General features: G+C 42.1%; 1 protein-coding gene across 2 annotated transcripts; it reads right to left on the bottom strand.

The window, feature by feature from the left end:
- Nucleotides 1-39: 39 nt before the first annotated feature.
- On the bottom strand, nucleotides 40-20,878 carry ZFYVE21 (zinc finger FYVE-type containing 21). 2 transcript variants are annotated; one of them, XM_030451912.1, is made up of 8 exons: nucleotides 20,661-20,878; nucleotides 9,142-9,192; nucleotides 6,990-7,158; nucleotides 5,147-5,222; nucleotides 4,370-4,461; nucleotides 3,556-3,609; nucleotides 1,962-2,104; nucleotides 40-796 (listed from the first exon to the last, which is right to left on the bottom strand). In XM_030451912.1, the coding sequence occupies exons 1-8, from the start codon at nucleotides 20,790-20,792 to the stop codon at nucleotides 761-763; spliced, it is 753 nt and encodes a 250-aa protein (XP_030307772.1). In that variant the 5' UTR covers nucleotides 20,793-20,878; the 3' UTR covers nucleotides 40-760. The 2 variants fall into 2 exon arrangements, with proteins under 2 accessions (XP_030307772.1, XP_030307773.1); XM_030451913.1 differs by lacking the exon at nucleotides 3,556-3,609 and having other exon boundaries at nucleotides 20,661-20,875.
- Nucleotides 20,879-21,375: the final 497 nt, after the last annotated feature.

Genomic DNA, 21,375 nt, shown 5'->3' with positions numbered 1-21,375 from the left:
AAGTTGTATATTATGAAATCAACTATCACCTCATTTTTCTTTAAATAAGTGAATTAATTTATTCATTTTTGTACATTAAGTTGTATACAATTTCAAATAGCATTACAGTTAGATTAACAAAAGCTAGTTACCAAAAAGAAAATACAAAACTAAGAATTATTCTGGAAGCTTATTTATCACAGAAGGAAGTTCCAAAATCATGTTCATATTAAGTCAAATTTGGTGATATTTGGTGAAATCTTCAGATGTTTAAAATGAAATGTTTTAAAAAAAATCAAGTGGCTTCTATAAAATCATATCTAAGGCAGATTTTACTGTACATTGATTTTAAACATTTGGATAGAGGGAAAAACCTGAGATCTATGCCCAAAAGCTATTCTCTGCAGAAGAGACATACACATTTGTTTGCTTTTTTAGCAAACAGTATATATATAATTGTTATTATAAAAGTTGTGCTGTACATAAGCTGTAGTGCAGGTCACTTTCATATTAAGTGCCAGGAAAGGCTTAACAAAATATACAAAGTCTTAAAAGGTGAGGCTGTTTAAAGCATTAATTGTATACATATTGCACACTATAGTGAATACTCATGGTTCAAAAAAATACTCACATTGCATTTGCCAGTTCTTACACAATGAACCACACTGGAATGAGAAAAAGTCAAGAACAGCAAATGTTACCAGCTGTCAAATCATCAGAAAGGGAGAGGCAGGTCCATGGAGCTGGTGTTTTCCCTCAGGTGGCCAACAATTTGCTGTTCTTACTGGTCCCGGGACTCATACAGAAGTTTTGTTGCCTGACATGAAGACAAAACATCTCTCTGTTAATTAAAGTTTCACTTGGAGCCACTGCATCTCATTTGTACCCCACCAAAATTTCTGTTAAACCCAAGGTTTTAAGTTCTTCTTTACTATTTTACTTCTCTAACGAAAAAGATAGAAGTAGTACGTCTAAGATTTTGGTGACCTGCCTAAACACATGCAGTAAACAATGTTATTCTGTTCTATTCCCCTCCTACCTCTTCTGCTTCTCCCTGGAAGTGTTTTGGTGAGGTTTTCCTTTTGTCTCAAACCACAGGACCAAGCCCTGTGCTGGGAACACAGCTGCACTCTCTAGCATCAAGTCCTTTCACCTGCTGTTAACTGGGACCCCTGAAAGTCTCACTGCTCAGAACAGTTACTCAAAACTCCCACCAAAGGGGACAGCATGGGGAAGGTTACCCACGGAATACTGGTTCTCATTTGCAGCAGTTGCTTGTGCAAGATGAATTAGAACAGATTAAAGGAAATGCTAAATTGTACTCACAAGGCAACACAGAGTCTGAGTGCACTGTGCTGAGCTGGGGCTAGGGGTGGCTGGGGACCTAACAGTGGTAAAGAAGCAAAGAGCCACATGCTTGCCATTTGCAGAGAGCTTGTACATTAGAGTTCTAATTATTAACCAGATTAACAAAGTTCAGAGCTAGTTGGGGTCATTTTGATTTTTGTCTCCCATAACTTTGGCTTATGAAATTATATAATAAACTTTGGTTTCATTAGCCATACAGTGCCTAAGAGCAAAAGATGAAGCAGTCTTCCACAGGATCCTGCCTCAATTCCTGCTCCTTTTTTCAGAAATCAACACCACCTCTGAGCCATCATGAACCAGTGAAAAAAAGTAGCTGAGTTGAGGGTCCAGACAGTATTTCATAATGCACGTTCTGCAGTGAGTAACAAAACCCTAAGGAACATGACAGTCTAATTCCTGTCTTCTTTCCACCTCATGGTATACATTAGATCCTGGCACACAGTTTGTTCATAACAGCCATCACTAGCTTCTCTTTCCTTAATCAACAAAGCCCTAAAATCCCTCAATAAAAATTAGTAAGAAAAAAAACTGAAAAAGACTCCTAATGCTTCATGTTCTCTCATCTGCTGCTCAGCACCCCATGTTAGGATTTTCTACAGCTTCCTTGTGCTTACCTTATGCATAGCTGCCAACCAGCTTGCTGACAGCTTCTTGTTACAGCTGAAGTCTTCGCTGGCTGTAAACTTCATCTGCGTTAGCTCCTCTGATCCTGGTACCTTGTACTGCAGAATCATACCTATGGCACGACTGTTACCTCCTGAAAAAAGCAGAATAATCTTGAACAGCAACAGTTTTAACTTCTTCTGATCAGTAAGCATGTCTGAAGAGAACCCTCATCACTTAATTCAAAGCAGTAGCAACTGGAGATGCAACTAACAGGGATCACTGGGGTTAATGCCAGGCAATGGAACGTGCAGGCTCAGTGTCTTTTAATTCTCTGGCTACCACCAAGGTAACTTAAGGTAAAGCCACCAGCTACACGTGCCAGCAATACCCTCCTGTTCTAATATTAGCACGTCTTGTCTTTAATAGATGCCACAGTTTTGTAACCTGAATTACTAATGTGCAGTTAGACTGATCTCCAAGAGGGATGGCTGCTTGGTACAAAGTCTGGCACAGCTGTCACAAGTCCCTCCAAACCAGAAAAATGGAAAGATGCTTACACAAGACTAGGCCACGACTGGCAACATCATTTACTTCCTGAAGGAAATCCACTCTGAAAGGCATTGCTCTGACAGCAGTGTGATAGTGAGATGTTTGTATCACTTTTGCTCTAGCTGCACAGAGATTAAGAGAAACCAAAGCAAAAACAGAGAAACTAAACAAAAGCTTTGTTTGGAATGCCAGCTTGATTGGCACTGTTCCATGAAGTAGTAGAGCACAAACTAAGCCCCAGGAACAGCACTGCTGCATGCAGGACACTTTTTGAAAAGTTCTTTCTAAAAAAAGGAAGTGTCTGCATGAGAGGGCTCCTGGAGGCCACTACTGCAATGTCCAAGAAGCCAAACAGACAAATCCCAGTCTAAGGAACCTGATTAAAAGCTCAGCAAGCAGTGTTTATAAAAGCAGACATCTATTCCTCTCGTAGGATAAAATGAAATCCAACTTCCTTGCTTGCTCCCCTCCAGATACCTGGTCAGACTAACAGATTAGGGGACTACTTAAAGATAAATCAGTGGAAATCAAACACCTACAGCTTTGACCAGTTTGCCTATGCCTGGCATCCCAAGACTACGCAGTCAGGCAGAGCACACATGACACAACACGAGGTCATACTTCTTTTAAAGATGTGCAAGCCAATAATTATTAGTTTATTCAGTGCAAAGCTTTACTGGACAGTACAAAAGTTTATTTTTAATTTCTGGTACCCACAATCAGCACAACTGCTGAAGCAGGTGATGTGTCATGCATACCACTAGAGATCTGGTTTCTCATCTTCCCTTCTCCCTTCTAACATGGACAATTGCACACGTGGTTGAAAGAAGGCCACAAATGTGTCAGCTCTCCTCCAAAAAGTCAGAGAACATTCATTCTCAGATTATTAAAGACAGATGGGAAGGAATAGATAAATGTTGGATTTGAACACAACTTGTCTTCAGTTAAACAGCTACAGACCAAGCAAAACACCAGCACTGCAAAGGAAGAAAGGTGGAAGGGGGGGACATGACAGCATGCTTGGGTGCATCATGCTCTAAGGTATGGTGATACCTTCAGTAATATGCTGGCTCTCCAGAAGGCTGGTGTAAGTGTGAATATCTTTTTCTACCATCAAGAAGGCAGGCAGGCAAAAAGATAAAGCAGTCAGAAGAGGAATAAACAAGGAATTATAGGAGCATTAGGTAACTCAGCAACACATCAGGTCGATTGGAAGACCAAGATAAATTTAATAAAGTTCACATGCTGCACTGACTGAATACTGCACAGACAGCCTGTCTGATTAGAAAATTCCAGCAGTGACAGAGGTGTTGCTAAAGAACAATTATTAAAATTCCTGACCTTGTTTGTTCTCAATTCAGTGAAATCATATTCAAGTTCATCCTGAAATACTTTAAAATCTGGTAAGAAATGAGGCAGTAAGTAGCTGCCCTCTGATTCAGATGTTACCTGTTTCATTTGGCAACCCCTTCACCTTGAATGAAATGAAGAAAGAACAACTTAATTATTTACCCCCCACACCAGTTTCTCTGTCACTCCCCTCACGTTTGTGAAAGTAGAAGAGAAATCCCAGCTTCATTCTGAAATGGCAGTTGCAGAGACTGAGCTCCCTCATATGAGCTTGTGAATCAACAGATATTTATATTTGGCCAATAGAAAGGACTGGAACAGATGATAGCCACCTTTTCTTAGGTTTCTCCTTAAATCCCAGTAGCCACATGGGTTCCACACACTGCACACTATCCTGAGAGCAGCTGTAACTAACACAGCTGCTCCTAAGTTACCAATAAACAAGCAATGCACTGTCTAGCCTGAAAAATAATTACACCTTGACATATTTTTTTTCTTTATAGTTAATATGTATTACCTCCAGGAGTAAATCCCTCTGTAAGTATCTGAACAGTTGATATCTGTATAATTTCAATTTCATAGTGGTTGTCTCCATCCAAAACCAGGTATCTACATAACATAAGAACAACTTTTAAAAAAAACAAAAACAACCCTGTATTTTTCTACAGCATCAAGTCCAAATCAAAGGAAAAAATAAACACAATCTCTCAGTGACTGACTGCTTATATGTTCTTTGCATGGGAAGGGAGAGAAATCAAGCAGCAAAAATTACTTTTCATTGAAGTTCTTTGAAAAAAAATACCACACCACTGAGCCAATAGTTTAGTTTTCCAGGAAGCCCTTTCAAACTACTAAAAGCATTCTTTCAAAGTTCTGGAGGAAGAAGAGAACTCAGAGTTGGAAGTGTTCTAGCCAACCATATTATAGGGATGACCAAAGTAATGCTTTGGCTGCAATGCTAAACAACGTGGTGCAGTGATACAATCATTACACAATGAGCTTTTTTCAGTGACTACAGATTTTTCCCTCCTCCTATGAGCTGGCAAAAACTCTGTATTCCAGTGGCACTGAAAGTCATTACCAGGGAGTGGAGAGCCACCATTCCACAGCCCATGGTTAGTAAATGCAAACTTACTCCAATGAAGTTGTACCTATCATTTCAGCCAGATTACTTTCTCCAATATCCTCACAGCATTTTACTCTTACAGCTGTATTATTATCTAGTAACATAAACAAAATATAAGTGCATCAATAAGATAGTTTAAAAGTGCAATTTCTATCTATCTTTTCTCACCTCTGATTGTTGGAGAGTCGACAAACCATGAGCTCAGATTTATCAGATGTTCCCAGAGTTACAAAGAACGTAGCACCTGGAAATAAATATTAAGTATTCAAATGCCAAGTTTAGTAAGGTATATTCAAGTATCAAAAAGCATAACTAATTTTTAGTTACTGCACCTAATAGACCAAATTGGATGAATTAAGAGACTAATTGACATGTTGCACTGATTAACATCAGCAGAATAGTGAAGTATAAAAAGCTGATCTTAAATTGTCATGTTCTGAATTGCAGAACCTATCACAATTACTATCCAGTTTCTCCCACGTGTTGCAGAAATACAGGTATCTTAAAATAAACCTTTAAAAAACGAGAACAGATTTGGAGATGATGAAAAAAGGAAACTGAAGACCCTATCCTGTCACCATAATACAAACTACTGTTTCAATATTTAAAAAAATGAAATAAAATAAAACCTGTCAGAAGGACCTAATAGCAGGATATGACCTCCAGGTCTGTGCTTAATAAACACTTGTCCTGTGCACCTCTTTTTCATTACTGAAGGCTAGCTCAGCCTTACTTGCAGGTCAATGACCTCCAGCCTTCATAATATGTTTCTTCTCTGCAAAACAGTTCCTTTGACATCAGGAAAACCATCTTAACTACATTAGTGAAGTGATTCATAACTTAAAATAAAGCAGACTACAAGCCTAACCACTTTACTTCTTCCATGCCTCACGCACCCTGTATTACCTAATCCCAATACTGCTGGCCTGGGAAATGAAAAAACAGCACCATGCAGCCCTGCCAGATGGTCTGCAATCCATCTCCACAATCTGAACCTCAGAGAGCTTCACCTCACTGCCTATTTCACAATTTTGCAGTCTCGCTGGCCCCCAGCATGGACCCCCCAAAGGCTGCTGCTGAAGTGAGACAGAGGTCACAGCAGCAAAACTGCCCAAAGGCCATCACAACCACCACCTCTCTGGCAAAGATCTGTGGCTCTACTGCAAGTCAGGAACAACGTCAGACTTGAACTGCATAACACAAATGCAAGCAGAACAAGTTGCTTTTTAAAAAGAAGTCTTCAATTTAATTTAAAACCCCATCTACACCTTCCTCTGCAGAGCAGAGTGAAGAAAGGTTTGTGTGTTACAGGAATGAACATCCTCCTTTCTGAAGCTAGAATCTTCTCAGGAACACTCACACTAAGGAGACGTGTGGTTTAGTTGATTATACACATTGGCACCATGCTCAGATTTGAGAGCCCATCAAAAGAACTGAACACTCACAGAATATTTTAAATACTGAAGACTCAGCTTTCTTAATGTAACTGGAACACAAATTACTGTATTGCAAGTAGTTTTAATGCTATGCAAAATTGACCATTCATGACGATCTGCCACCAGCCATGGCTGCAGGCCATAGACAAGATCAAAGCTCACAGATGAAGCTTTAAACAAGCACAGTCTCTTGTTAGAAAATATTAAAAATATCCTCTATTGTTAAGTATTTTACATCCTTATTTAATGTAACAGGAATCTGGCTAGAAGATGTATTATTTTAACAAAAATGCCAATTGCACACATCTGAGAACAGAGGCATTAAAAACTGCTTGGTCTTTATTTAAATCATTCTTTGTAAACATTGAGTTAAAAGCGTAAAATTCTCTCTAAATAAATGGATAACACAGAATTAGTAACAGGAAAATAGGAAGCATGGCAACAAAAAAGTATTTAAAGGAGACAAAACCGTGGCCTTTTTTGACAAAAGGAATTAACTCTCACTGTGTTTACCAAAGCCATTTGAATAAATGTAAATAAGATCAAACTGGCACACGTATGCATTCAGTCCTTACCATTCATGAGCACTTTGAGCTGCTTATCATAAAACTCTGTTTCTTTCTGAGAGATGAGTGCACATTCAGCACACTGGCGCACAGGGTCCACAAAGCACATGCGAGGCAGAGGCACTTTTTTACTGCAGCACTTGTCACAGAAGCACTTTCCACATCTTCGACAGTGATGCTAAGCAGGAGAAAACATTTTGTCCATTTATTTACACAGGAAACTATTAGGGAATAATTTGATACAGAAAATACGTTCAATATACTCCTCCCCAAGAAACAGAACGGTTCCTCATGTGTGAAACACACGAGCTGAAGGACAGGTAAAGGACATTTCGCTGCTAGGGTGGTATCCAGAAATCTCAGGACTGAACACAAAGGTCTGAGTGTAGTGTGAAGAGCACCACTGTTCACCTTTGTTGGCACTCTGTAAACAAGCTTCTAAAGCAGACCAGACAAGACACTGAAGGGCTTCTCCAGTGCCCAGTAAAACCTTCACCTTACTGTTAATAAATACACAAGAGAAAAGTGGTTTCTAGACTCCTTCCCACTTCCAAGCAAAGATCTTGAGAAACTTCAACTGGAGATTCTGGTCTTCACTTAGAACTATTCTCAAGTTTTGCCCATGGAAATATCAGTCAGCACAGCAGAAATCCAATGAAGTTGCAAAATCAGAGCTAGTAGTGCAATGTGTTTCACACTGCACATTCACTATATGCAACAACTGGCGTGTTCTCCAAATCCCAGCTGGGGTGTGACAGTCCCAGCAGGTCTCCCTGACTCAAGTTCTCCTGTCAGAACAAGTATTCCCAGGCAAGCAGGAACTGATTTGTGGCAATAAAAGCAAGTTTGAAGACCTTGACACAAGGAACTGCTATGCTGCAGTTTTGGTCAGTGTTAGGTTTTTTCCTCCAAGTATTATGAAAAATTCTCTGGAGTACCTATTTCCCATGACTTCCTCCATTTACATCCCAATGATCAACCAAGTAAAACACAGCAGTCTAATGACTCCATGCTCTCAATCTCTAAGCAACCAACAACCATACTCTTAAGCTGTCCAACTAAAAGGCAAAACACAAACTCTATGATTTAGGAGCACTAGGATCACTTATCTGGCATCCTGATACTCTTCAGGCCTCCAGAAAATTCACACCTATCTGGCATAACATATTAATATGTCTAGTTTGCAATTGCTCTTTCCCTCTCCCTCCAAGCAGTTAAAGTTAAAAAAACACTATCCCAATGCACTACAACTCACACTTCCACATCTTTCTTCACTTTCACAAGCACATGCTAAGACACTGGAGGTGTACTTATCCAGAGGAATGATACCCCCCGAGAAACATAATTGGGCTTTCTTGGGGAGGCTGCTTTCCATCTCCATGCAGACACCTGAATATCAGCAGAATGTCCTCCAGAAGTGGGACTCCCTACACCAACATGCACTCCAGTGACCTGTTAACTTTTATGCAATCAATATAATTTACATTATGTCTGTGCCTTCCTTCCTGACAGAGTCTACTTCCAGCTCACAGCCATCAAAGTGGTTTATACTTTCTACTACTACAGAAATTTCCTTTTCTAAACCTGAAATAAATTCTGCTTTACTTTTAGAATAGACAGAGGATCCGAGTTTTGGTTCTCCACGTTCTAACAATATGGATCTTCAATGTCAGATTACAATTGTTATTCCTGAAACCATTTTTGCTTACACTTCCACAACTAATTTTATCTCCAAAAACACAACTGAGTTGGTTTCTATGCCAGTACTGCAAACATTTTCGCTTATATTTCCACAACTAATTTTATCTCTCCAACAACACAACTGAGTTGGTTTCTATGTCAGTACTGATATTAGCAGCCTACTCCACCCTGAGTTCCTCTAATTCTTCCTTTGAATCTAAATCCTGTGGGTACCCAGTGATTTGGAAAAACTCTATGTGCTACACATCAAGATACAAGATTATTTAAAAAAAAAAGAAACAACCAGAATTAAAAAAAAAATTACCTCTACTAAGAAAAGGCAGAATAAAAAGAGCACTACTTTAAGCTACATGGGACTTGGCATGCTATTCTACCGAAATCTTCTACATTGTGAATCAAGAGAAGCCTATATTTCCATTTTGCAACAGTTAATGCTATACATTTCAATTATTTCTCTTACCTTTCTAGTTATGAAGTCAAATTTTGTATCACACTGCATACATCTTGGGCACTAGAAAACAGTACAAATTAAGATTAACCTACAAGTTAGGTTTCCGAATATTTAATCCTCCTACCATATAGAGAGACAGAGCTTTATATTACGCCCTAAAAAGAAACATCTTCCAACAGATTTCCATCCATTATATCTTCATTATGTATGGTTTTAATTTATTTTAATATTTATGCAGCAAAATAATGTCATCCCCATTTGTAAGACAAAGAAAAGCTGCCAAAGTCATTAGCCCTAAGGAATACTGCATCTTGCCAGCAGTCAAAACTACATTTCAGAAGTACTTAATTACATTTGGCTATACAGACACTACAGAGCCAACTGGTTTATTTTATGTAACTCATCAGCCTCACTGTATTATGCTGTGACATACTGTTGACTTTCTAGAACACAATTTACCTATTTTAATGCTCTCAATACTTACATATTTTTGACAAACACCAGGAGACACCTGGTTTTCTTCCAAGCCAATAAAAACTTAATTTTCATTCCAGGTACAAAATGTCACTTCCTGAAATATCTCTTTCCCAAAACAATCTTACACCCACACTTCTACCAAAAGGAAAGCCAGGCAAAAAAAAACAACAACAAAAAAAGAAGTTTCTCTCTGACAACTAAGTAGAGCTTAAAGGGTGAAAGTTCTGATTTTCTAAACTACAAGAAGTGACTGTTAGGCAATTCAGATTTTCTGTGCAGAAAGTCACCTACCCAAGGGCTGACACTCGGATATTAGATCACTGGATTTTCACCACTATTTTACATGATTTTGTCCATCATATCAAAACCCACTTTCCAAGGCTTATAAGGCAATTATTGCTACATTTATTTGCAAACATTAATGCAAAATTATGCCTAACATCTGAATTAGGAGAACATGGTTAGATCATACAGTAAGTTTTATAATTCTAGATAGATAAACTCTTAAAAGGCCCCAGACTACAGCAGAATATAATCTGCAAACACACCCCAAGATGAAAAGGTGTTGTTTGCTGAGAACAAAGCAATCATCTTTTGCCTTTAATTAATGCATTTCAATACCTAACCCTTTATCTTCTATAAATTCCCTCAGGTTACAACAGCTAAATTAAAAATTCTCTAGGAAGCTTTAATTTTCTTTTGAAGTACAAGATTGTTAATAATTTGCAACAGTTTATATGAAACATTCCAATGTCTAAACAGAAGCGTAACAAATTAGAGAGTAAGTGCAGCATAATGGAACATAAATAGCTATTTGCAGTGATTGGTACAGTAAGCTATGTTTCTAAATCCCATATTTTTTAAAAAAAGAGCAGTACAAGTGCCTCTGAATTGTTTTTAACAGGATACTGAACTAAGGCATCCAACCACCTTGCTTCACAATGGCTGCAGAAAAGATAATTCTAACATTCACTGATGGGTAACCTTCAGCATAAACCAACTTCAGCATTCCCAAGGTTTCATCTCTGTAACACGTAGTACTCCAAGCTATTAGTACATTTGACTTCACACTGGTCTGGATTTACTGTTTTAATCTTTTATATGTGAAACTTAATAGCTTGTCTGGGGAACTAGACCTGGCAAGAATTTTGGTGTTCTTTGGATTTACCAGTAGCATTTACCATGTTGTTGTTGTTGTTTTTTCTGATCAGAAATTAGAAAACACAAGCCACAAACTAGGAGGAAAAGAACACAGCCCTAAGTAGATTTCACACACAATGTTAGGCTAAACATACACGTTGCTTTTCAGTAAGGAACAAAGTTATCTGTTCCCTTATTTCATACAAACTCCACAGAAATATAGATCTGAATTCCAAACCTATAATGACAACACTGCCTAATACATAAAAAACAGTTATAATATTACAAGTCTTAATTTTCATTAAGTAATTCACATAAACAGTTTGGCCTGATCCACTCTCTTCTTCATTCCCCCCTTTCCTTAGAACTTACGAAATCATTCGTCAAGTTCCAAGGGAAGGTTCTCACGCCTTTGAATCATTGTCCACAGTACTCGGATCTTTTTGACTATATCATTCAATTTGTAGTATAGCCACACATTGAAGAAGGATAACAGGAGAATCATCACTACCATGACTATTAGAGGGTATTTCAGGTAATGTAGTACTTGCGTAGTCGCAGGGGAGTATCCTGTAAAGATATCCCACCCGGGACGCTTCCCTACTTGTTCTATCTTTGTTAGCACCTGCTGTATACCTTTTGAATCATGTGTTACTTGCCAAAGCATGCGTTGTGTAATTCTATTAACCTCATGTACTAATTGTTCTATGTCAGGGTGTATAAGCATTGCCTTCAAAAGATCAATATTCATGCCTATCTGCAAATGCGGTACATCATGATACAGAGTATACTTGGCTTCAATCAATTGCATAGTGGTTATTGGAGCAGAATATTCAAAGTCACAGCCTACTATTCTAGAAAAATTACACACACATAAATTGGTACCATTAGCTATTATTTTTCAAACAGCGCTCACATTGGGATGTAACCTGTTTTACTGCTGTGAATAGCTTTGGCCCTGCTATTCTTACTTTTAAATACTGATAAAGAGGATCTAATCCCCAGTGGGCCTTGTCATGTTCTGTTTTTACAAATTGCCATACTGATTTCTCTGGCAGTACCAGTTGTCCTGTTTCTAGCTGACCCCATCCATTATCTAACAGTTTACCTTTGTTCCTTTGCATCCACTTATGGTCTGATTCCTGGTACTCTGGTTGGAAATTAGTGTCTAATTCTTCTGGTACCAGGGCCAATACTAAATCATTGGATCTTGTAGCAGCGAGTTTAGCTTCTGCATCTGCTGCTCTATTACCTATTTCTGGAACGGTGTTACCTTTCAGGTGCCCCTTGCAATGCATTATGGCCACTTGGGTTGGGAGCTGAACAGCCTCCAGCAACTGTAGGATTTCTGCTGCATATTTTATGGGTCTTCCCTGGGCAGTCAGCAGTCCTCTCTCCTTCCAGATCGCTCCATGGGCATGCACGACAGAGAAAGCATACTTAGAGTCTGTCCATATATTAATCCTTTTCCCTTTTGCCAGCTCGAGGGCTCGGGTAAGAGCTATGAGTTCGGCCTTCTGTGCTGAAGTTCCCACAGGCAAGGGATTTGACTCGATTACCTGCTCTGTTGTAGTTACTGCGTAGCCAGCCATCCTTACTCCCTGTTTTACGAAGCTGCTGCCATCCAAGAACCAGTCGTCTGCCCCTTCGAGTGGCTCCTCTTTGAGATCCGGACGGCTGGAATACACAGCCTCGATGGTTTCCAGACAGTCATGCTCAATTGGCTCTGCTGACACTCTTCCTTCTAGGAATGATGCTGGGTTGACAACATTAGTCACTTGAATATTTATGTCATCTGATTCTACTAAAATTGCCTGGTACTTCAGGAACCGAGAAGGTGACAGCCAGTGGCCACCTTTCTGTTCCAGTACTGCTGATACAGTGTGGGACACCAATACAGTCATTCTCTGGCCCATAGTAAATTTTCTGGCCTCTTCTATGTTTATGATTACTGCTGCCACTGCCTTCAGGCATGTGGGCCATCCTTTACTTACTTCATCTAGTTGCTTAGAGAAGTAAGCCACAGCCCTTTTGTATGGTCCCAATTGTTGAGCTAGGACTCCCAGGGCCATTCCCTGGCGCTCATGTGAGAACAGCCAAAATGGTTTTGTTACATCGGGCAGGCCTAATGCCGGGGCTTTCATTAGTTCCTGTTTCAGTCTTTTAAAGGCTGTTTCTGCCGCAGGAGTCCAGAGCAAAATATATTTAGACTCCTTCAGCAAATCATAGAGGGGTTTAGCAAGTATGCCGTACTGGTATATCCACAGACGACACCAACCTGTCACTCCCAGGAAGGCTCGCAGGTCTCTCACCGTTTCAGGCCTGGGCATCTGGCAGATGGCTTCTTTCCTCGCTGTTCCCAGAGATCGCTGTCCTCCAGAGATCTCGTATCCAAGGTAGACCACCTTTTCTTGCACCAGCTGTGCTTTCTGTTGGGAGACTCGATAACCATTTAAACCCAAGAAATTTAACAACGAGATTGTCCACTCCACACATTGTTCTTCTGTTTCAGTTGCTATCAGTAAGTCATCCACATATTGCAGGAGGGTGCCCTCTCCCTGTGGCCGTTCCCACTGTTCCAATTCTTTGGCCAATTGATTTCCAAATATTGTAGGACTATTTTTATAACCTTGAGGTAACACCGTCCAGGTTAATTGTGTTTTTCTCTGCTTCTAGTTTTGCCCTGTCTGTCTCAGCTTTAGCCTCTATCCTAGCTTTCTCTGCTTCTAGTTTTGCTGCTTCTAGTCTTGCTTTTTCTATTTCCGATTTTACTCTTTCCCCTATCTTTGCCATTTCTGCCTCCCTTTCCTTTTCCTTTCGCTCGGTCGCCCTTGTGTAATATGAATGGCTGGTTCCTTCTCCGGGATCATCTCTCAGGTTTTCGGTGTCTGCTCTATTCTCTTTCTTCTTCACCTTTTTCCTTGTCTCCTTTGGGGCTTTCTCTTCGTCTTTGTCTCCCCCCCTCAACTTTTGCAAAACACATTCCAATTTCTTTTTCTCCTCACTCTCCAACTCCTTTCTTTTCTCACTCTCCAACTCCTTTCTTTTATCACTTTCCAGCTCCTTTCTTGTCTCACTTTCCAGCTCTGTGGAGCTACTGCTGCTTTCACATCCTAGCACAAGAGGCTGATATTCTTGGAGGCTAATGGTACTTTCCGCATCACTGCTTTTTCCTTCAACTTAAGGCACCGTTTCCCTGCACTACAAGCATCACAACAGCGTTCCTTAACTTTGCTGTTCCTTTGATCCTGTTCTAGGGCTAAAACCAAGAGGTCTTGTGATACATTTACTCCACAATCCTTTTGCCATTCCAGCTTATCCCTTAAAGTGAGAAACATGTCTGCATATATCACTTCATCCCACTTTCCTCTTTTATTGAGAAACAACATAAGTTGTTGGATGGTATTATAATTTAAACTTCCCTCCGGTGGCCACTTTACCCCATCATTTAGTTTATACAGCGGCCACCAATCTCGACAGTATTTCACAAGTGTCTCTTTCCTTATATTTCCCCCCGGGATTTCACCAAATTCTTTCCAATGTTTTAAAATGCATCCCAAGGGGGTTTTAGCATCAATTTCCTTACTCTGTTCAGTCCCCATTATGCCTACTGGAGAGGTTACAACTGTGGGACCCTTTCTGGATTACCAAATTCTATTCAGATTTCAGCAACTTACAATGTCAACACCTTATTCAACTTATTCTAGTAGTCATGCACATCCAAATTCACACCAGTCGCTTCGTCCGTCTCTGGCCGGCCCCCTCGCGGGTGACACGGAACCGCAAATCGGGACTCCGCACTTGCTTCGCAATTAAATTGCGTCTCAGTCACTCACTTTCACACATCGCGATTCACACCAGTCGCTTCGTCCGTCTCTGGCCGGTCCCCTCGCGGGTGACACGGAAACGCAAATCGGGACTCCGCACTCGCTTCGCAATTAAATTGCATCTCAGTCACTCACTTTCACACATCCAGATTCACACCAATCGCTTTCAGTCGGAACTCTGCACGGGTAAACTTTTACACCAAAACCTTACACGTTGCTTTACCACCTACGGTCACAAAATGCCGCTATAAACCTCGAATACCTGCTGGTGTTGCGGATGCCCCCGCGACCCCCCCCCCCAAAGATAAAGCTATAAAACTTCTCTTTGATGGGGACGCGTAATTACCCAACACACTTAATTCTCTTAAAGAGAGAATTAACACCAAACACTCAAAACACCTATATTACTCGCAAGTAATACAACATGATCATCAATCACCATATAATCATATGACCGGCAGCATTACCAAAACCCCTTTACCAACGCAATACAACACCGAGTGCATTTTCCCACTGCTGTGATCTTCAGTTCTCCTGGGGAATTGCACCCCGGAGAGGGACGAACTCAGCGCTAGACAGGACTCCAATCCGTCAGCCTGGGGGCGTCCCCCGCGTCCCTGTGAATCCTAAGAGCTCAAACCTCCTGGGGGACTCTAACCCCCTGGGGGACTCTAACCCCCTCTTTCCTAGAGGCCTCGAAACCCAAACAAATATATATAAATACCTTTTCAGTATGAGGAAGGTCTGGTGTCCATCGGCGCGTAGGAGCCAAGGGAGTAGGGGAGGCTTATCCGACAGAATTCGTCGGGGGGCCCCAAAAGCGTCCCCGGGCCCCCCTGGATCACGGCACGACGGAGTCCAGTCCTGCCGCGGTCGCCAAAAATGAAGCCGAAAAAGGCCAAACAAAACTGTTTAGAGACAGAGTTTGAGTCTTTAAACAGTAAAGGTATTTATTTTCGGATCCGGGGAACCCCCAGCTTGCGCCGGACAAAGAGTTCCAAAGGGTTAAGGGAAAAGGGGTTAGGGTATTTATACAGTAAAAGGGGGAGGGTATAACAATACTACATTCTTAGTTCTTGCTGACTTCATTAGGTTGTTACAAAGCAATATTGTTACAAGACCCCAGCCATAATTTCTTCTTATCCGTTGGTGATGATATCTTTATAGTCTTCTTGTGCGGATGTTCACATCCTTTAGTGTCCAGCTGGCCTTGGCAGTACCTTGCTTTTAGAACAAGACTTGTTTTAAGAAAAGAGTTACAGAAGAAAAGACTTACACTTTAATTATTTGCTAGCTAGAAATTAATCCCGTTAGGACCTTGTATTGGTTACATTGTTCTAGTAAAAAAATGACATGTCTCAGCTGCTGTGTATGGGAAAGTGAAATGTCTCAGCTGCTTTGTATGGGAAAGTGAAATGTCTTGGCTGCTTTGTTATCTTCTTTCCCTGAATTATTAGTAGTTATGAACACAAATTCATTAGCATATATTACAAGTCTTAATTTTCATTAAGTAATTCACATAAACAGTTTGGCCTGATCCACTCTCTTCTTCAATATGGCAGCAAGCAGTGCAAAATGGGACGTTCCTGCAAAAATGTTCTAACAGAAGTAGGCTCGATACACTCTTCCGTAAAGGCACTTCTGCTTTAAGTAACCCAAAATCAAGTTAATCCATTTGTGTAAAATCAAGTTCTACATTGCCTGGGAAGAAAACACTATTGAGGAACATCTTGAAAGGTCAATTCTTCTTATTCATCCAAATGAGGACAGAATTAGAAAGTGCATGAGTACTGAACTAAGCCTTATTGCTCCAAGTGTTTTATCACATTTACAGAGAAGGAAACAATCTTTGAGTTACTCTTCCTGTCTTCAAGATACAGACTTCTTAAAACTATTGCAAGTCTGATTATTTTTTTCAAGTGGGAACACAAAGATGTAAAGAAAAGAATTAAATAAAAATGCCTGCCACCAGCGTATTCATGTCACATTCAGTCAACATATCACTAGTACTGATACTTACTTCATGTAACACGAGGAAAACAGAAGAACAGTTGTTGGATCTTGGTATAAATTTATAAATAGTGAGAGGAGAGTGAGTGCATTACAAACTGAGTGAAGCTTCTCACACATTGCTTAATTATGAATAAAAATTTGCAAAACACTCTGGATCCAGCCAGAGGTGAGAACACCGTAGGTGGACAGGAAGCTATAGTTACGCTTCATTTGCTGTATTTGCATGAACAGTAACAAAGCCATTCAGGTAGGGATGCCAGGTAACACCTGGCTGAGCTCATTAACACACTGAACTTTTGCAAGTGTGGAAGTTCAGAAGCTCATCAGATCACATCTTGCAACACACCCAACTGAAACAGCTGATGCCAGAGCTGCAAACACCCCCGTGGTGCAAACACACGCAGACACACACCAGATGGGGCTTACGATGCCTCCTGACACCACAACAGCACAGGAGCAATTCCCTGCCTGAGCTACCTGGCTCTGTGATTCTGAAGTGATTCTGCCCCTGTACTCAGCGCTGGTGAGGCCACACCTCGAGTCCTGTGTCCAGTTCTGGGCCCCTCAGTTTAGGAAGGATATTCAGGTCCTGGAGCAGGAAGGCAAAGGAGGGCAACCAGGCTGGTGAAGGGACTCAAGCACAGACCCTATGAGGAGAGGCTGAGGGAGCTGGGGCTGTTCAGCCTGGAGAAGAGGAGGCTCAGGGGAGACCTCATCGCTCTCTAGAACTACCTGAAAGGAGGTTGGAGCCAGGTGGGGGTTGGTCTCTTTTCCCAGACGACTTTCAACAAGACAACAGAGCATGGTCTTAAGTTGTGCCAGGGGAAGTTTAGGTTAGATATTAGAAAGAATTTCTTTATGGAGAGGGTGATCAGGCATTGGAATGGGCTGCCCAGGGAAGTAGTGGATTCTCCATCCCTGGAGATATTTCAAAAGAGACTGGATGTGGCACTCAGTGCCATGGTCTGGTAACTGCAGCAGTAGTGGATCAAGGGTTGGACTTGATGATCTCTGAGGTCCCTTCCAACCCAGCCAATTCTATGATTCTATGATTCTGTCACCCAATTTCCAGTGCCTGAGCAAAAGTGGATCCCGCTACACAGAGCTCCGGGAGCCCCAGGGAATCGCTGTCACTGCATCCCTGAGCACAGGGTGCTGCTGCTCAGCCACACAAAGCTCTGATACACAGCTGGATGGCACCGGGCTTGGCCACCTCTGCACCCAAGCAGTCAGATTTTTCTCAGTTACCAGTCCCAGATTTCCTTAATGGGAACATCATCAGCTGAGCTCTGCTGGGGATGATAAAAGAAATCCAGGGTTAGAAATGGCCCATGCAGTGACCAACTTTTTAACCTCTCTCTCAAGTTTAATTTCTTCTTTATACTACAAATAACACTACCTAAAACAGTCTTCTGTAGTTGTCTTACACTTCAAACTCCTCAAAATAACTGTTAATTTTTATACTGTAAAATCTTGTGACACAAAACTAAAAAAAATTGAAACACATGTTGCTGCTATGTAAGTCTCACATAACTAACTGCCACAATTCTTAGGTGGCTCTACTTCTAAAAAATATGCTAGTAGAATCCTCCTGCATTAAAAAAAATAAAGCTACTGAGTTTGGTGAGTGCTACTGGCTACACAGCAGAACAAAGCATATTTGAAAAGCCAGATCACTTTCTAATATCAGTTTCTTGCAATGGATGAAAAGGTTAAGAACTCTTTTTTTTAAACTTATGCTTGACCTGGTAACTAGAACAAATGTTTCTACTGAATTTATTATTTAGATAACAATGTGTCTTTAAATTTCATTTTACTGATAAAAACATGGGGTTTATATGCTTCCCTGTATATTGTATACCTGCTGTATTTAAAGAAAAAGTTTTGTATTTGGTAATAATTAATAATAATAATAATTCGGTAATAATTAACCAAAGTGTCAGAATTTCAATGCACTTTAAGAAAACCTGTAAAATAACTTTTTTATAAAATAACAATAATGCAAGATTAAGACTATGACTTAATAAATGTTTGCCTACAATACACTTCCTCTCAATACCAAGTATCACCAAGTCTGATGTAAAGCCAATATTCAATACCAAATCAGTGCCATCAGCCTGTCAACCAACTGACTGCAGGGGGAAAAGTTGAATTTTAAGGAGAATTAATGCCTGCCATAAATAAGTGTAATATAAAATTGAATCTAACAACAAACACCAGACTCATGAATCTAAAATACACGGACTTCATTCTTAAATATACCTAACTAGCTTAAATTAATGCCACCACAATCCTCAAACAACCTTTTGTTGAATTAAGATGGTACTGTAAGTTAGTATGTCACTAAATCAGTGTTAGACCACGTTAAAAATACCTTACTTTTTTTAAAATGTGGCTAGTCTGTGATAATCAAGGTTTATTGAAATATAAGACTACATTTTAGAAGGTTAGGGAGAAAACTAACTTCAATTTAATTTTTACAGACTATATCCACTGATGGTGATTCCTGCAGCCCAGGTGAGTGCACCTAAGGTGCTGCAAGCCAGGGACACAACCAAAGCCAACATCACCCAACACACAGGGAAGCCACTTGCACAATAACTGCTCAGACTTGCTACAGGCTCACTGATAAACACACACCCCACCTGCAACACACCCAGTGCCAGCACCTTCAAACCAGACTCAGCTCCCATCACCAAACCCTTTCTCTCACCTACACTGCATACAAGGCATATACCCAGCTCAACAGCAGGGAAAATATGCTTTTTGTTTTCTAACTATGGAAGGGAGTAACTGGAAAAAAACTCCCACAAGATATTTTAACAGATTTCTTGTTTAAAATAAGTTGACTTTCGCATCACTTTCCAGAGAAGGGTTGTTATTTTGGACCAAACCAGCAACTTCCTAACTATGCAGTTTATGAGAGTGAAAGTTAAGTCTGTGCAGCAGCAGCTGTGTTAGCAGAACGAGTCTCTGAAATTGGGACTTTTACCCAGAACATTTTCCCTCAAGAGATACCACTTAAAGACAAACTTTTCTTCCTCATTCTGAAAAGAGCACATAGCGTTCCCACACAAAACAGACCAACCATGTCAGCATCTGGCAAAGAATGGCTTTGCTTAATAGCTCGTATGGGCTCATTAAAGATACATCTCCGGTCACGTTTAAATGCACTGGCAAGGATCCACACCACAGAATGCTGCCAATAAATAAACAACCGATTCTGAGTTGTGTGAGCATCTAGCTGTAGGGGCTGGCAGCAAATAATACAAGTTACATCGAATTTAATGTAACATCACGATCACATCGTTCACGTTAAAAGTATTCAAAGGCAAAGTTGAACGAAGTCACCAGAGTCATCTGATAATCATTTAACACTAAGAAAATTCATACTGGAAGCCAGAAAGGCTGTTCTAAATTAACCTGATTGCCTTAAGACTTTGTATTTTTTTTTAATTTTTTTTTCATCACTATGGTTATCAGAATTACCTTTAATAAGCATTTAAAGGGAATGCCACACACTTTTTAATGAACATTAACGCCACACACTTTTAATTCATAGAGTTCCTCACTGAATTTTGTGGACAGGGCCACGCATCCCTGATGAGTGACGGTCCTGTCCTTTTCAGTCCATTAATCCAAGCGAAGCAGAACTCTGGTTTACAATTAAAACAAACCGGACCTGAGAGATCCCGCTCGGCTGCCCGCTCCTCAGCCTGTGCCGTGAGGCGACCCAAGCCCCTCTGCCTCTCCTCACCTCGGGTCGGGCTCCCCGAGGCCGGCACAGCCGCTTCCTCTGCCCCCAGCCCCCGAGCTGCCACGGCGGAGCGAGGTACCGGCACAGACGGACGCACAGAGAAAGGGGAATAAAAGCGATCCCCACCCGCGGCTCCCGGCCCTTCGGGGCGGTGGTACCCAGGGGAGCCGCGTCCCGGCCACCTGCGGGCCAGCGGCCCCTGAGGCGGCGAGGAGCCCACAGGCGGCTGCCGAGAGGAGCAGCTGGGGCTGTCCCCACGCTGTCCCCTCCCCGGCCACGGCAGGACGGCGCGGAGCCCCCGCCCCTACCGATACCTCCTTGTCCGGCACCCAGGGCGGCTCGTCCAGGCCGAAGGGGCTGCGGGCGGAGCGGTGCTCGGGCACCATGCGCAGCCCGCTGGGGGAGCGCACCAGCTTCTTGGCGTCCCGGGCCTCGCAGCCCGACATCTTCCCCCGCACACTCCGCCACCGCTACTCGCGACTGACAGCGCCGCTGCCCAATGGCGGCCGGGCCCCTTCGGAACGGGCGTAGCGAGAAGCCAATGGCGAGCGGCGAGCGGCGAGTCCCCGCCCACCCGCTGCGAACGCCCAATAGAACGCTGAGCCCAGAGTTCCCAGCCAATCCCATGCGGCTCAGGGCTCACGGCTGCACGGTCAATCCTCGCCCGCCCCTTAGGGCGCGCCCGGCTCATGCGCAACAGGAAGAGTCCGGCCCGCAAACCGGAAGCGGCGGCGTGCGCGCCTCAGGCACCTCCCTGTATCCCGCGATGGAGGAAGGGTGGGAGACGACCGGCGAGCGGGGACGCGGAGGGAGCGGGCTTGGCAAGCGGCTCTGGGGAGGCTCCGCTGCTGGTGGGGCAGCGCCCGCCCTGCGGGGCCTACCGGGCCGCCTGTAGGTAGCCTCTGACAGCGGCTACCGCGCCTCTTCCGCCACTCCCGCCACACCCCGTCCGGCCCCGCGGAAGAGATCACCCCGCCCCCTCCCCGAGCGGCGCCCTGCCATTGGTTGTCCTGACGGAGGGGGCGATTT

Source organism: Calypte anna, chromosome 5A (genome assembly GCF_003957555.1).
Source record: "Calypte anna isolate BGI_N300 chromosome 5A, bCalAnn1_v1.p, whole genome shotgun sequence".
Taxonomy (NCBI): domain Eukaryota; kingdom Metazoa; phylum Chordata; class Aves; order Apodiformes; family Trochilidae; genus Calypte; species Calypte anna.
This window is presented reverse-complemented; position numbering and strand designations above follow the sequence as displayed.

Bases quoted from the DNA above. Each gene is read 5' to 3' on its own strand.
- ZFYVE21 (XM_030451912.1), bottom strand. From the start codon at position 20,792: ATGTCGGGCTGCGAGGCCCGGGACGCCAAGAAGCTGGTGCGCTCCCCC. The intron at 9,193-20,660 runs GTATCGGTAGGG...ACTGTTTTCTAG, and splicing joins CCTGGGTGCCGGACAAGGAG to TGCCCAAGATGTATGCAGTG. The intron at 7,159-9,141 runs GTAAGAGAAATA...TCTCCTGCTTAG, and splicing joins TTGACTTCATAACTAGAAAG to CATCACTGTCGAAGATGTGG.